The sequence below is a fragment of the Tympanuchus pallidicinctus genome, unplaced genomic scaffold (genome assembly GCF_026119805.1).
Source record: "Tympanuchus pallidicinctus isolate F22 unplaced genomic scaffold, pur_lepc_1.0 scaffold3, whole genome shotgun sequence".
Lineage (NCBI taxonomy): Eukaryota > Metazoa > Chordata > Aves > Galliformes > Phasianidae > Tympanuchus > Tympanuchus pallidicinctus.
Window position 1 is genome coordinate 92,362,171 of NW_026294747.1, and position 12,985 is coordinate 92,375,155.

At 44.4% G+C, this 12,985-nt stretch overlaps 1 protein-coding gene across 1 annotated transcript in view; it reads right to left on the minus strand.

Annotated features, from left to right (window-relative positions):
- The window catches only part of ANKRD28 (ankyrin repeat domain 28), a 105,638-nt gene extending 93,376 nt beyond the window's left edge, over positions 1-12,262 (minus strand). The window contains exon 1 of the mRNA XM_052695607.1: positions 12,165-12,262. Coding sequence (XP_052551567.1) covers positions 12,165-12,191 — 27 coding nt within the window. The 5' untranslated portion in view covers positions 12,192-12,262. The remainder of the gene's footprint in view (positions 1-12,164) is intronic.
- Positions 12,263-12,985: the final 723 nt, after the last annotated feature.

Genomic DNA, 12,985 nt, shown 5'->3' on the forward strand with positions numbered 1-12,985 from the left:
AGTTGTTACCACTTGTGGTTGGTGATCGAGTTCATCAAAGTTTTAGGATTAGCACAACTCTGTCAGCCTTTGCTTTATAAGACAAACTTCTCACTGCCTTAGCTTCTGGTTTTCAATGCTTAAATAACTGAGTAAGAGGAATAATTGTAAACAAAACACAATTTGTTCCAAGAGACTACTGTTGTCTAGTGCTACTTCCAAACTGCTAACTTCCTCTGACTTGCTTTAAGAGCTTAGCTCATGATTTCTGTCAGTGAAGCACTTCAAATTCAACTTTTCGGCAACAAATAAACACGACTTAATATTATTTTTGAATAGCTTGAATACTATTTTTAGGTCTTAATAGGTTATATCCGTGTATTTTCTTCATGTAACTTTTAAATTAGAAGTTTGCCTTGTCCTGTTCGTTACATCCTCAAGCAGAACACTCCCTCAACGTTCCCACAATCCAAGCCAATAAACCACACTGAAAACAGATTAACCTTTTGTCTAGTCTTATCATCAAGAACTTTAGTACAATCTAATACAAAAGTACAACAGAAAGTACTCTGTACCTGGTAAAATATGGAACATTAAGTACAGATTAACAAAAATTTTTACCACAAATGTCATTTGTAATGGTGGAACTAGTTTTTACATAGCTTTACATGAATAGTCCCGTAACACAAGTATTCTCAACACTTTGCATACATTCAGTAGCTATCATTTATTTGAGTGTAACAAACATTTTTCTCAAATTATGCCATCCTCGCACTTTCATATCTTACAAAGAAAGTCTAGGAGAATTTGCAACCAGATTCTTAAGCAGGACTTCTTAAACATCACATTACCCACAAAACTCCGCAAAACACTTCTTTATCAAATGCCTGCCAATCTTAATTCTCTCTTCCTGCATCCCCGTGTTCATCTGCTCATGTTTTACCCTTCTATGGCACTGATGGGGGTTTCTGACTCCTACCAGGAGCAGGGCTGATGGCGCTGGTACTCTCCTCCAGTTGTTCCCTCCAGAACCCACAGCGCAGACAGCTGGCCCACGCTTGGAGCAGCCCCTGAGTGGCACACTAATATTTTTAAGTTAAATAAACATACACATTTTAAAAATAGCGCTGAGCAGTTTAAAGAACAAGCATGAAGCAGAGAATGTAATCTAACCTTCAGTATGTCTTCTTTGATACTAAAAAAAAAAAAAAAAGCAAGGAAGTCTAAGAGCTCTGGCTTGCATCTTATAAATTCTGGTTTTTAGCCCCAAAAAACCTCAGATACTTCATACCAACCACACAGGCGTTAACAACAATTTCTGGCAGAGATCATTGAGTGCAACTTGATTTCCAAGGTAATTATTTCCAATGCATTATCATAGCTAAAATATGTGCCCCTTTTTTCCTATAGTTTGTAGTTTCATCACTGTTTATTTCATAAAATGAAATGAGAGTCAAATGCATGAACAGCTTCATCCACAGTTGACTGAACTAAACAACTCTGCACTGGGATCAAACTGGGAAACAGAATGAAGTGAGGAACTGCCCATCATGATAAGGTTTTCAATAATGGCAATCTTAAATGCTCTCTTTCTTCGTTGCTGACAAAAATATTTAAGTGATCAGTTCACTTACATTGTGATATTCACACAACTATATAATAGGTGATACCTAAAATACAAGACAATAAATTCAGCTACCATTTACTACTTCCATTTTTGATAGATTTAAAAAAATTCTCCCATTACAGAATGCTTCCATTTATTCTTAGCCTAACATGCAACTTAGCTTTATTGATTATCTGTAGAGAAATGACCAGTTGCTACTTGAGCTTATCTCAACTCACTCATTTTTCTAGCAGCATATTTTTTGACTTGATATTCCTGTACTCTAAGTATATATCTCTGTGAGGGGAGATATGGGAATCACTAGTCACAACAGGCATGACTCAAAGCTGTCACTGGATAGCGTCCAAGAATTAGCAGAGCTGCATACACAGAAGCACATAAGGAAGGATAGAAGCTGAAGGGCTTTCTGTCCATACATGTTTCTGTGAGGGAAAAGGATGCAGCAAATTCAGCCTACTTTTGGTGTACATTTGTTCAGGAAGCCCAGTTACCTGAAACAATCCTGTAACCTTTAGAGAAGAAACAGGGGGAAAGAGAAAGCCTTGCTGATGTAAGTTTTCTGGGCTTCAGCTGTTAAACTACAAATAGGAGAAGACAAAAGGAGTGTAAAGAGAGGGGAAATGGGGGGAGGAGCAGAGAGAAGAAAACAACAACAAAAAGCTGCAAGCATAATGACATGCAGTTGTCATACAGGAGATGAGGAAATGCTGAGGGCGCTGAAAGGCAGCACATGAAACCTAAACAATTAGGTTTCTTCTGTCAGTGTGTTCAGTGTTAGAGCCAACACATCAGAATTATAAACAAGAAGGAACTCTTAAGACCCCACATTCTCTCACCACTGAAGAGGAATTCACAACCAAGCACAAATCGCAAAACAATCAAGAACCAGACAAGAAAATTAAGTACACTGGTGAGTTTCAGAACACATTCTAAGAGGTGTCAATAGCATTACAATCACACTGCCACAGAGGTCAAAGGCAGATCCCCACTCCAAGCATTTACCTGAGCCTAAACAATCTTCCTCCTTAAGAAGACTTTCGAGGAACAACTTTGCAGTGGTGTGCTAACCAAGGCAATTAGTCCCTCTCTTCCCTTCTCACCACTTTGCAGAGGAAAAGAACCGGTAACAGCTTAAGCTCAGCTGCAACCAAACGTCAAACCATTGCCTTTGGGAAGAGATTAGAAGCCAGCAAGTTTCAATCATCATTGTTAGAGACTCTGCTGATGGGAGAAAAAAAGCAACAAAACAAACTAGGGAGAAGCACGTCATCACATTTCACCTAAATTAGGAAACTCTTTTCCTTTCACCCAGCTTTAAATATTAGGGTTCATTCAAGCAATATATTCCATTCCTCCCTGCCTCGTAACACAAAGTCCTTCCCTACACCAGCATTTGATTTCCTTCTCTTGTCTGTCACCTGAAGATGTTGGTAGATAACTTCCAAGCTGCATAATTAGCAGTCTGGCTGTTAATGGCCACGAGGATGATCAGAGGGCTGGAGCACCTCTCCTACAGAGACAGGCTGAGGGAGCTGGGCTTGTTCAGCCTGGAAAAGAGAAGGCTGAGGGAAGTCCTCACTGAGACCTTCCAGTACTTTAAGGAAGCCCATTACAAATAGGAAAAAGACCAATTTTTTATGCTGTCTGAGAGCAATAGGACGAGGGGAAATTTAGATTAGATATTAGAAATAAGTGGGCAGTGAGGCACTGGCACAGTTGCTTACAAATCTGCGGCCGCCCCATCCCCAGAGGGGCTCAAGGCCAGGTTGAATGGGGCCCTGAACTAGATGGACTCTAAGGTCCCTCCCAAACCCAAGCCATCCTATGATTCTATAAGCAAAACATATCCTCACGTTTCTTGCCTATGCTGAGCCCTGCTTGGTGCTGCTGATTTTGTTGTTTATATCAGCAGAAAGGCAAGACGGTGGACAACCAAACACCACTTGCTCTGCAGTCACACAATGCACGATGCTCCAGGTGAGAGCTGGGCCATTTGAACAGGCACCTTGTGCTACTGCACTGCTTCACAGCCATGCCGTGCTCAGCTCCTACAGCAGCTACTGAAATCCTTAGGCCACACCATTCTCACAATTCTCCCTTTTTTTTATTAATTCAATTACCCATTGTACTTGAGCAAGTGGTGTCAAGCAACATAAGGAAAACACTCGCAGGCACTGCAGCCATCATATATTTAAGCGAAGAAAAAGCAAAGACCCTAAGGACACTCCTTCAGCTCAGAAGTCTGCAATGAAGCAGAGATCTTTCCACAGACAGATCCATTCCATCTCTGGGCTCCTCCAACTGTAACTGACTTGCTGCACGACACAGCTCCAGGCCCAGGGGATTTATTTCTGCTCACGGTCATTCGGAGGGGCAGACAGCCAGGTCTCTCCACAGCGGCAGAGGCTCCAACGTGACTCTGTGACACCTCCAGTGAGCAGGAGGTGGAGCTGCTAACGCCAGGATGGCAGGTGGCTGTTCCCAGACACTGCTGGCACTGCCATTCTTCCCAGCACTCTCACAGATACTATTTCTTCCTCTTATGCAAGTTCCATGGAAGAACTTTATAGAAGGAAATGTATCTCAGTGCTCCCCCGGGCCAAGGGTCAGGTGTTGAGACAGGAAACCAGTGAGATATCCTAAATGCCTTCAGACCTTGCAATGCACCTCACGGATATGGCTTAGGTTGAAATACTGAAATGGAATGAACTTCTGTTTAGATGCTGGTAGTTATTCTTTAATAACCTACGAAATACACTTAATACTTCAATGATTACTAAAACTGTTTTAACACATACGTAGCGTTGCAGGAATTTTACTGAGCTTCCAGGCAAAACTGCAACATAACTGCTGAAATGTAAACTATGAAAAATATCATTTTTCAAGTAATTGTGCCTTGTTAAGTGTTACAAAAATAAGACAGGGCTGTATGCACCTATATCTACCCTTCTAAACGTGTAAATTTGATAAACTTGACTCAAAACTATTTTCCACATCTCTTGTTATGGGAAAAAAAACAGTAGAAAGCCTCCTTCCTCATATCCTGAGATCATTCACAGTGCTAGTTCACAATTAAAGGCAGGGAGAGTCTCCTTTCTGCAGTGTAAAGAGGTGCAACAAGCAGAAAAAAGGAACCAATGTCTTGAAATCACTGCACACAGAGCTCCAAATGACAGGTGACCTGGTGGTCTCCAGATGATCATAATAGAGCTTGCAAATACACCAGGAGAATAGCTCGGTTGTTCTCAGTCCCAGTCATTGCTCTCCTCCTTGCTCTCCAGTGTTTTACAAATCCTTCTTCAACTTTCTTTTTACTGTTCTTATGAAGATATTCGAAGAACTCCTCTCTCAAGCTCTCTTCCTGCTGGAGAGTAGTTTATTTACATCTCTGATTGAGGTAACAATAATTAGTTACACTTCTGGTAAAAAGAACATAAATGTTACTTAATGTATTTTAATTGGCCTCCTCATCAGTGACCCAAGAGGTGCCAGGGATGGAAAGAAATAGAAAACATCTTGGGGTAGGTGTGCAAGAAATAAATGATGAACCAGTAGTTACTACTGGATCAGGAACGATGCAAGACAGTAATAGCATTTACAACGTTGCAGGTGTCAAGGAAGTGAGAAGATAAACAGCTCTTCTGCAAGTCTTCCTTAATACTGAAAACTATTCCCACAAATGAAAGAACACTATTCAAAAATGCAACAGAAAGGGCTGTGCTGTAGGACAAAATACTGCTCCTGGAACTGAGACAAGGGAAAAAAAAAAAAAAAAAAAAGAAAGCTATCAGTATCAATATAGAGGTCTATTTTGGCAGAGATTGCACAGCATCACAATATTAAGCTTAATAGCTCTTTCTATTGATCTTCACTTTTTTTAGCAAGTACGGCAAGAATTGTACAGAAGTCTGCTGTTACAAAGGAACAGATCAAGAGACAAGGCACAAGGAATTACAGTAACATGCTATTTCTATAGCCTACTTATACCATGACTTGGGATACTCTACTAATTTAAAACAATGGGTAATAATATAGCCAGAAAAATAAGGTCCTCATTTTGCTTTTCTTCCTACCAACAGTACTGTGTGAGATGACACTGATGAGATAATGAAGTTTTAACAGAGGTAGAGAAGAAGGAAGACATCCTACAAAAATATGAGGACAAAGATATTAAGTGCCCAGGATGGACAGACAGACAGACCTTCCATGGACCCCCGCCTACCATCAAGAGCAACAAACAGAAACAGATGACCTAGAGATGAGAAAGGAAAGGACAGAACATCAATTACTCCAGCATTACACAAAACAAAGTCTGCAGTGATGGGCTTAAATGACTACATTATGAATTAGTTACAGATTACATCAGCATATAAATAACTACAGAACTTCCTCAAAGCATTCTTTTTTCCCCCCAGTTCTACCATCAAGTGGTTCTCTCATCTATGAGCAGATCCCTGGGCTTTTGTGCTGCCTGCCACTCAGTGACTGGCTTCTGAAAGGAAGGATCAACTCCCTCCCCATTAGAGGTACCAACACGTAAAGGACTCACTCAACAAAATCTTGGAACAAAACACTCATCTCTTCCTGGTTGCTAAAAGTTCTGTAAGCTCAGAAATGGCTTCTTTTGGCCTCAGAGCTCATTCTCATTTTGCTCTGCTTGCTTGTGTCCCCTTCTCTTTGTTCAAGGTACTATCACCATTTCATCAAATTCAGATGGAATCTCACTTCCTTCTCTGCAGCAAACCAAAATGAAATATAAGATTTCACTGCAGAACAAGAGTGAACCTGAACTTCAAGCATGACTACAGAATGATCAACATTAACTTGCAAGCCACTGGAGTTAGGAAGGCCATTAAGTGACAGCTTGCTATTTCAAAGCAAGGAAATGTGAAATACTCAGGACAGCTTCATTGCAGTTCAAGGTGCTGAAGTGGACTGAGCCATACAATCAGTTCACAATGAAGAGCCATTATCTTACTCCCAGAGGCAGGAAAGCTTGTTTCCCCCATTCCAGTAACTATGGTTCTGAAGTTTATCAACATAAGCTAAGCAAAGGGGTTTTTTGTTGTTGTTTTGTTTTACTCCAAACCCTCAGTTTTAACAATACACAGACCTTTGTTTTACAAGTTTCAAATTCAAATGTAAGTCAGTGAGAAAAACTTTGACAGGTCCAGGCTGCCCTAAACTAACGGGCTTCGCTCATGCATACAGTGTTCTACTTCACTCAATTCATATATGGACCAGCACGTTTGTAGCTGTGACTATTTAATGCAATAATAAGTGAAAATCTAAGATTACATTCAATCCACAATAAAGAAGATTTCACCATTATGGAAGTCATTAGCTACTTCATCCAACAAGCAGTTCCCCAATCTGCAGGAATGCTGCACACCAACTATTTTGCCCATCACTGCCCATGTTTCCTTTCTGTCTCTCTGCACCCACCCAGCTGGCTGCAACAGCTTCATCATCCTTTCTCTCCCCACTACTTACACAGTACCACCACCCTTGCATTAGAGCTGGTTTTTGTGCTGAAATGTGTCAGAGCTGTATTTCTCTATAGCTCAGCAACACCTGAGCAACCGCAGCCAAACTAACAGGGTTAACAGGTATATTCCCACTGCCTGGCAAGCACGCTAGTGTCACTGCAAGGGAGATAATAACAGACCCTGTTGTTTTGGAGCCTAAGTACTAAGATTCTGTCCTCATTTGCACAACACACCAAGATGCCTCAGTTCAGATATATCTTCAAATGCCAGGTTAGAATTTGTCCTCACTGCCCAACAAAGAAAGACAATATCATCCCAAGAATCAACACCATAGGCACTTAGCAATGGACTGCTCTGTGAGCTTTTTTTATTGAAATATGTGATTTGTATTATGATATACGGCACTTAAACACAAACATTATAAATAACTTTGAAATGGTTAGTCACTGTAACTAAGGCAACGAGTCTCCCACTCGATTGCCAGAAATAGGAGTAGAGGAACAGAGGTAAGAACAAAATAAAAAGTTGGCAGGAGCAAGGAAACAAACGATCAAATATTAGTCTGACCTCAGAAAGGCCCAGCTGAACGAAAAATAAATAAATAAAAGGTATATGGCAGCTGAAAAACAAAGCAGCTGCCAAAAGACAAAGTAGAGGATATCGAGCGCATGGTACCACAGGTGTTTAATTTCAGAGCCATCTTGATCCACAGTCCATTTCAGCAAACAGAAACAAGGACAGAAATTTGGGAATGTAACAATCCACACCAGACAGCAGGGAGTCAGCAGTGCTCAGTTTCCAAGAGGGAGCACCAACTCACACAAACGAAAGTTGCTTCTTCACAGGCAGAGGACATTTCCCTCACTTTTTCCCACTGACATTAGCCTCCAAGTAACGATCACAAACCTTTGATGCAACCTACATGAATAGACCTTTATACCCTCACAGAAAGCCACCGAGCCAACAGGATCTGCCCCAAGGATCAGACCGCAGAATCAAGGCTTGCTTTGTTTCTCACTAACCTTTTTTTTTTTTAAAAGTTTATTTTCTTCCCTGAGAAGAATTGCTTGTTCACAAGTCAGGAGGGCTCAAGTTATCTTCAAGGAATCTGATCCCCTAAAATGAACCAACTGTAAACCAGGTTCTCTCAGCACATCCTAATGTAAGAGCAAGTAATTGCTTTGAATAGCAAGATAAATTGAGTTCCAGTTACTCAAAGTTTTCCACCAATTAAAGAAACTTATCTTTTCAATACACGGGAGTTCATAACCTGGGAACCCAAGAATTAGCAGTCAGCATAAGGTATCCTGATAAGTATTACAACTTCCCAGTTTACCTGTATAATGTTAGAGCAGATTAGCAAAACAAGTTTTCAGAAGAATTTATAAGAGAATAGAAAAGGTACGGAGAGCAGTTCTGTCTTTCCAAAAGACTCTCAGAAGTAATGATTTAAAGAATGTTCTAACCTGAATCAAACTCCAACAAGTAATGTAAACAAATATCTCATCAATCTATGCCTTCACAGAATTCGTAGAGCAATGCCAGGCAGCTCCACTCCCACCACATCCGACCTCCAGTTGCAGCTCCCTTTCATCACCACAGGCGACCATTCCTCCCCTCAGCGTAACAAGGAACTACTTGGGACATTTATTCTTGGCATGAACTCCAAAAGATGCTGGCAGTAATGAAAATAGCAACCATAGAGGCATTCAGAGCGTTCACTATGACACTGCAAACATTTGTTCAACTGCCAATTGAATGAGATCCATCTTAGCTAAAAGACAGATATAAGTGAGCCATAAAGAAGTCAGTACTCTTGGTGTTCAAGGACTTTTCAAGATAAGTGGTCACTAATGTCCTCATGCAGTTCTTGTTCATACTCTGATCCCTTCCACTCACATCTGACTTACAGGAATAAAAGCACCTCCTCAAGCACAGGCCAGCAGTTGTACACAGAAGTCCCACATATATTTGTTTTGACAGCCCACTACTACAAGATTACTTCCTATCACATATTTAGAATCCATGGAAAAAGGGAAACACATCATTAAAACTAAAAGGAAAAAAAAAAAGTTAATGAACTGAAATGACATTGCATCCATCCAATTACCTTCACCACAAACAGAGGCATTATTAAAGAAAAAAAAATCAGCTAGAAATTACCAGTGGTGGGAAAGCATTAACACACCTATGCAGTGTGACTGAGTAACCGAACCTGAGGATGCAGAGGCAGCTGTGCAGGGCTTTTATACAAGAGATCAAGGCACACCATTAGGAAGACTCAAAGAGAAGTCACTTCTTCTGCTCTCTTCTCCAAAACATCTGATAAAACATCAGCAAGCTGCAGAGCTTCAGGATAAAACACAACTTTCCTTATAGCCTTCATCTCTGTCATTTGCCATTTTAGTAGTTAGAGCAGCTTCATACTTACAAGAATCTGGCATGTAAGCACCAATGAAGACAGTATGAAGGCAAAGAAACCAAAGAGAAAACACCCTAATCACAGCGTACTTACTGCACGTTTCAACTCTACCTTGAGCAGCTTAACCTGAGGTGACAGAACTTTGTACATCTACTTCATTCGTTGCTACGTGTCTGACGCTGCACAGCAAACCAGGAGCCGTGAGAACAGTGTCCAACTTTGATAATGATTGCCTTTTCTATCTGAGAGTTAAGCTGTTCGCTGCTGAGCATTACAGGCATAAACTTTGCCCAATACAGTTCAAGTTAGCTTCACCTAAACGTTCGCAGCTATGGCTTATTGATAACAACATCATTTGAAAGCAAACAAGTCACTTCAGAAATTACTTCCAAAGTCAGAGAAACACTCCCAGAAACACAGCTCACAGGATGCAAAAGCAGGAAATCTCAGGCAGCGACAAACCTGCAGACAACCAGGCTGCTTTCTGAACCCAAGAAGGCTCAGTCAGTGCACAGAAAGCCTTTATTCTCAAAGTTAACTGTATCAAGCCACCCTCCAAAGATAATCAAATATTTGACTTTCACAAAGACATTAAGCATCTCTAGGATCAAAGTCTTGTTTATCAGGGTATTAAGTCAATTAAATTAACTCCAAGCAGAACAGGGATTTCATCCTGTGAGCTCATCTTGGAAAGAGCATTTCTCACCTCATCACAAGTTCTCCAGCGCTGCTTTTACACTGACTTGCAGTGTCTTACTCTCAACTAAGTGCAAGAAAATATCCAGCTGACTGTATGCCCTAAGTCCACCCATCCCCAGCAAAAATCCTGACACTAAGTAATGCAAAGCACTTCTTGAACAAAACCAACAAGTTCATGTTGATTTGAGGGGAAAAAAAAAAAAAAGTAGTATTGAGAATTCCACAACAGTAACACTTTACTTAGCAGACAGTTATTAACCTGCTGTAGGAGGAAGTTCGCCAGTCACTTCTGTGCTTTGTACTAGCTGGACGCTGCCAACACCAGGGCAGCCTTTACAATTTCCCAGCAAACAGCCACTGCAGAAGGAAAGACTCACGGACTACAAACACACGTGACAATTCCCTTTATTCTAAATCAACACAGCAGTGTGGAGCACATGCTTCAAGTAAACAAGGAGCACTGAAGATAAACTCCTTTGCTTCCATGTAGTACCTAGGCTGGCTTTTAGCAGAGTAGGAGGTGTTAGCATCTTAGCGCAGCATTAATCCTGGTGCCAAGACATTCTGCAGCACACTGCACTACAACACTGACCTGGAGGAACTCTCTGCAATCAGCAAAGCAGAAAAACTTCACTTTAATGCGATTCCTAACAATTCTTAAGAAAGCAAACAGTCGATTCAACAGCACTTGAAACTGAAGTACTCTATCCAAAATAAAAAGTTAACAATTAGCAACAATACAAACAAGCTGACAGTCACTTCATAAACCCCTTATGTGGAAGAAACACCATATCCTTACTGTAATCTTTCAGTACTGTTTTTAACTCCTGCCATGTTTAACAGCTTCTGGTCTGCAGTCACTGACTCAAGACACTCAGCAGCAATCCAGCTGCTGCAACAACCACTCCCCCTTTAAGACCAGCACTCTCCTCCCTCCTTCCTGCTTTTACCTTCCAGCCCTCTAAGTGACAGAGCACTTCCTAACACACCATGCACCTTTACAGACCCACCTAGCATTTCCAGAGTAACCACTCATTCTGGTAGAAACTAAAAGCCTGATACGCGTGACTGTCAGAGCAGCAGTTCCATCAGTCAATAATACAGAATCCTTCCCCAAAGCAAAGTTCTGAAGCACAGCGCGGTCACGTTAACACGCAGACGGTGGAGGTTTGGCTGCTTATTCTGTAAGGGCCACTCGCAGAGGAGCCTTAGCGCTTGCTTTGGACACAAGGGCTTATTTCACAGCCGAGATGAGCAGCGCTCATTTCACCACACCGCCTTCCGTAGGAAATCTGCACTCAATCACAAAGAGAAACCTAACGAAAACACCGCGTGCGTTTCCAGCACACGACACAGTTCATTCATAGACGGAGCTCCGGCCAAGCGGAGCAGGCAGCCTCTCGTTTCAAGAGCACGGAGCCCCGACCGCACCTCTCCAAGCCCCGGCAGCGTTAGGTACAGGTGTGCCGGCGGACGCAGCGACGCGGCCCCGCAAGTCGCACGCCGCGCTTCGGGGCCGCGGCGCGAGAACGGCGTCCAAGGGCCCGTCGCGGCGCGTGCAGCACGCGTGGCGGCGCGGGGAGCGGGCGGACCCTCCCACCTTTGTATCGCACCGCGCCGCAGACAATAGGTGGGACGGGGCGCCGAGCGGCGCCCGCCGCTTCGGGGGCTCGGAGCGGCGGGTGAACAAAGGAGGGGGCGATGGGCGCCGGCCGAACAAAGCCGAACGGGGCCGGCGGGGCGGGCAGGTGCCCTCGGCCGGGTAACCCCGCACCTGCGGCCGCGCGCCGCCGGCGAGGCTGAGCTCCTCCCCGTAGCGCGGCCCGGCGGGGCGGGCAGGGCCACCTGTTAGGCCCGGCGCCGGCACGGGTGCGGCGCCGGCACGCGACGGCTCCCCACCCCGCAGCCGCACCGCCTCCCGCCCGTCGCGGTCGCCCCGCGCACCCACCTGCTCGCGGAGTTTGAGGAACACCATGGCGAGGCCGCCGCTCCCGCAACCGCCGCCGCCTCCGGCCGCCAACGGTTCGGCCCCGCGCCCCGCCCCGCGCGCCGGCCACGCCCCCTCCTCGCCCGCCGCCGCCGCCGCGGCCGCCGGCGCCACCCCGCGCCCGGGGCCTCGCGCAGACCTCGCGGGCGGCGGCGCGCGGCGGACCCGCCGCTGGGCGAGGATGGGGGAGGCTCCGCCCCCAGACCCGCCTCGCCGCTCCCCTCGCGGGAGTTCCCCGCGCGAAACGGCCGCTCGCCCGCGCCACCAAGGGCGCTTCTGATTGGCTGGTAAAAGGCGGGGCGGAGTAAGGGCGGCGCTGATTGGCGGGAAAGGCGAAGCGGGCTGGAGGGGAAAGATAACGAGAGGTGCGGCAGTTCGTTGCCACCGCGGTCTTTGCGGTGTCCTGAGGGCTGGCTCTCAGTGCACGGGGTTGCAGCCGGTGGCCAGAACTTGGCACAGCTCGTGTGCTGCCTGGGGAAGAAAGCGCTGCCTTCTTGTGGGAGCGCTGAGAGGCGCAGCCCCTGTCCTGCACTGGGTTGTTTTCAGTCTCCCTCCCAAAAAAACAGACCGAAGAGATGGGGAGATTCTGGAACTGCGCGCTGCTGAAGAAGACTGATGGAAACGTTTGAGGTTCCTTGGCTTTTCTATTGCTTTGGAATAGACCGTGTCTTCCAATCAGTAGTGAGATCTCCGTGAACACTATAGTATAACGTTACTAAGAAAGAGAGTGTAACAAAGCGACTACATGCATCCTGAGTGAACACTTCTGTGTCCATTTTTGC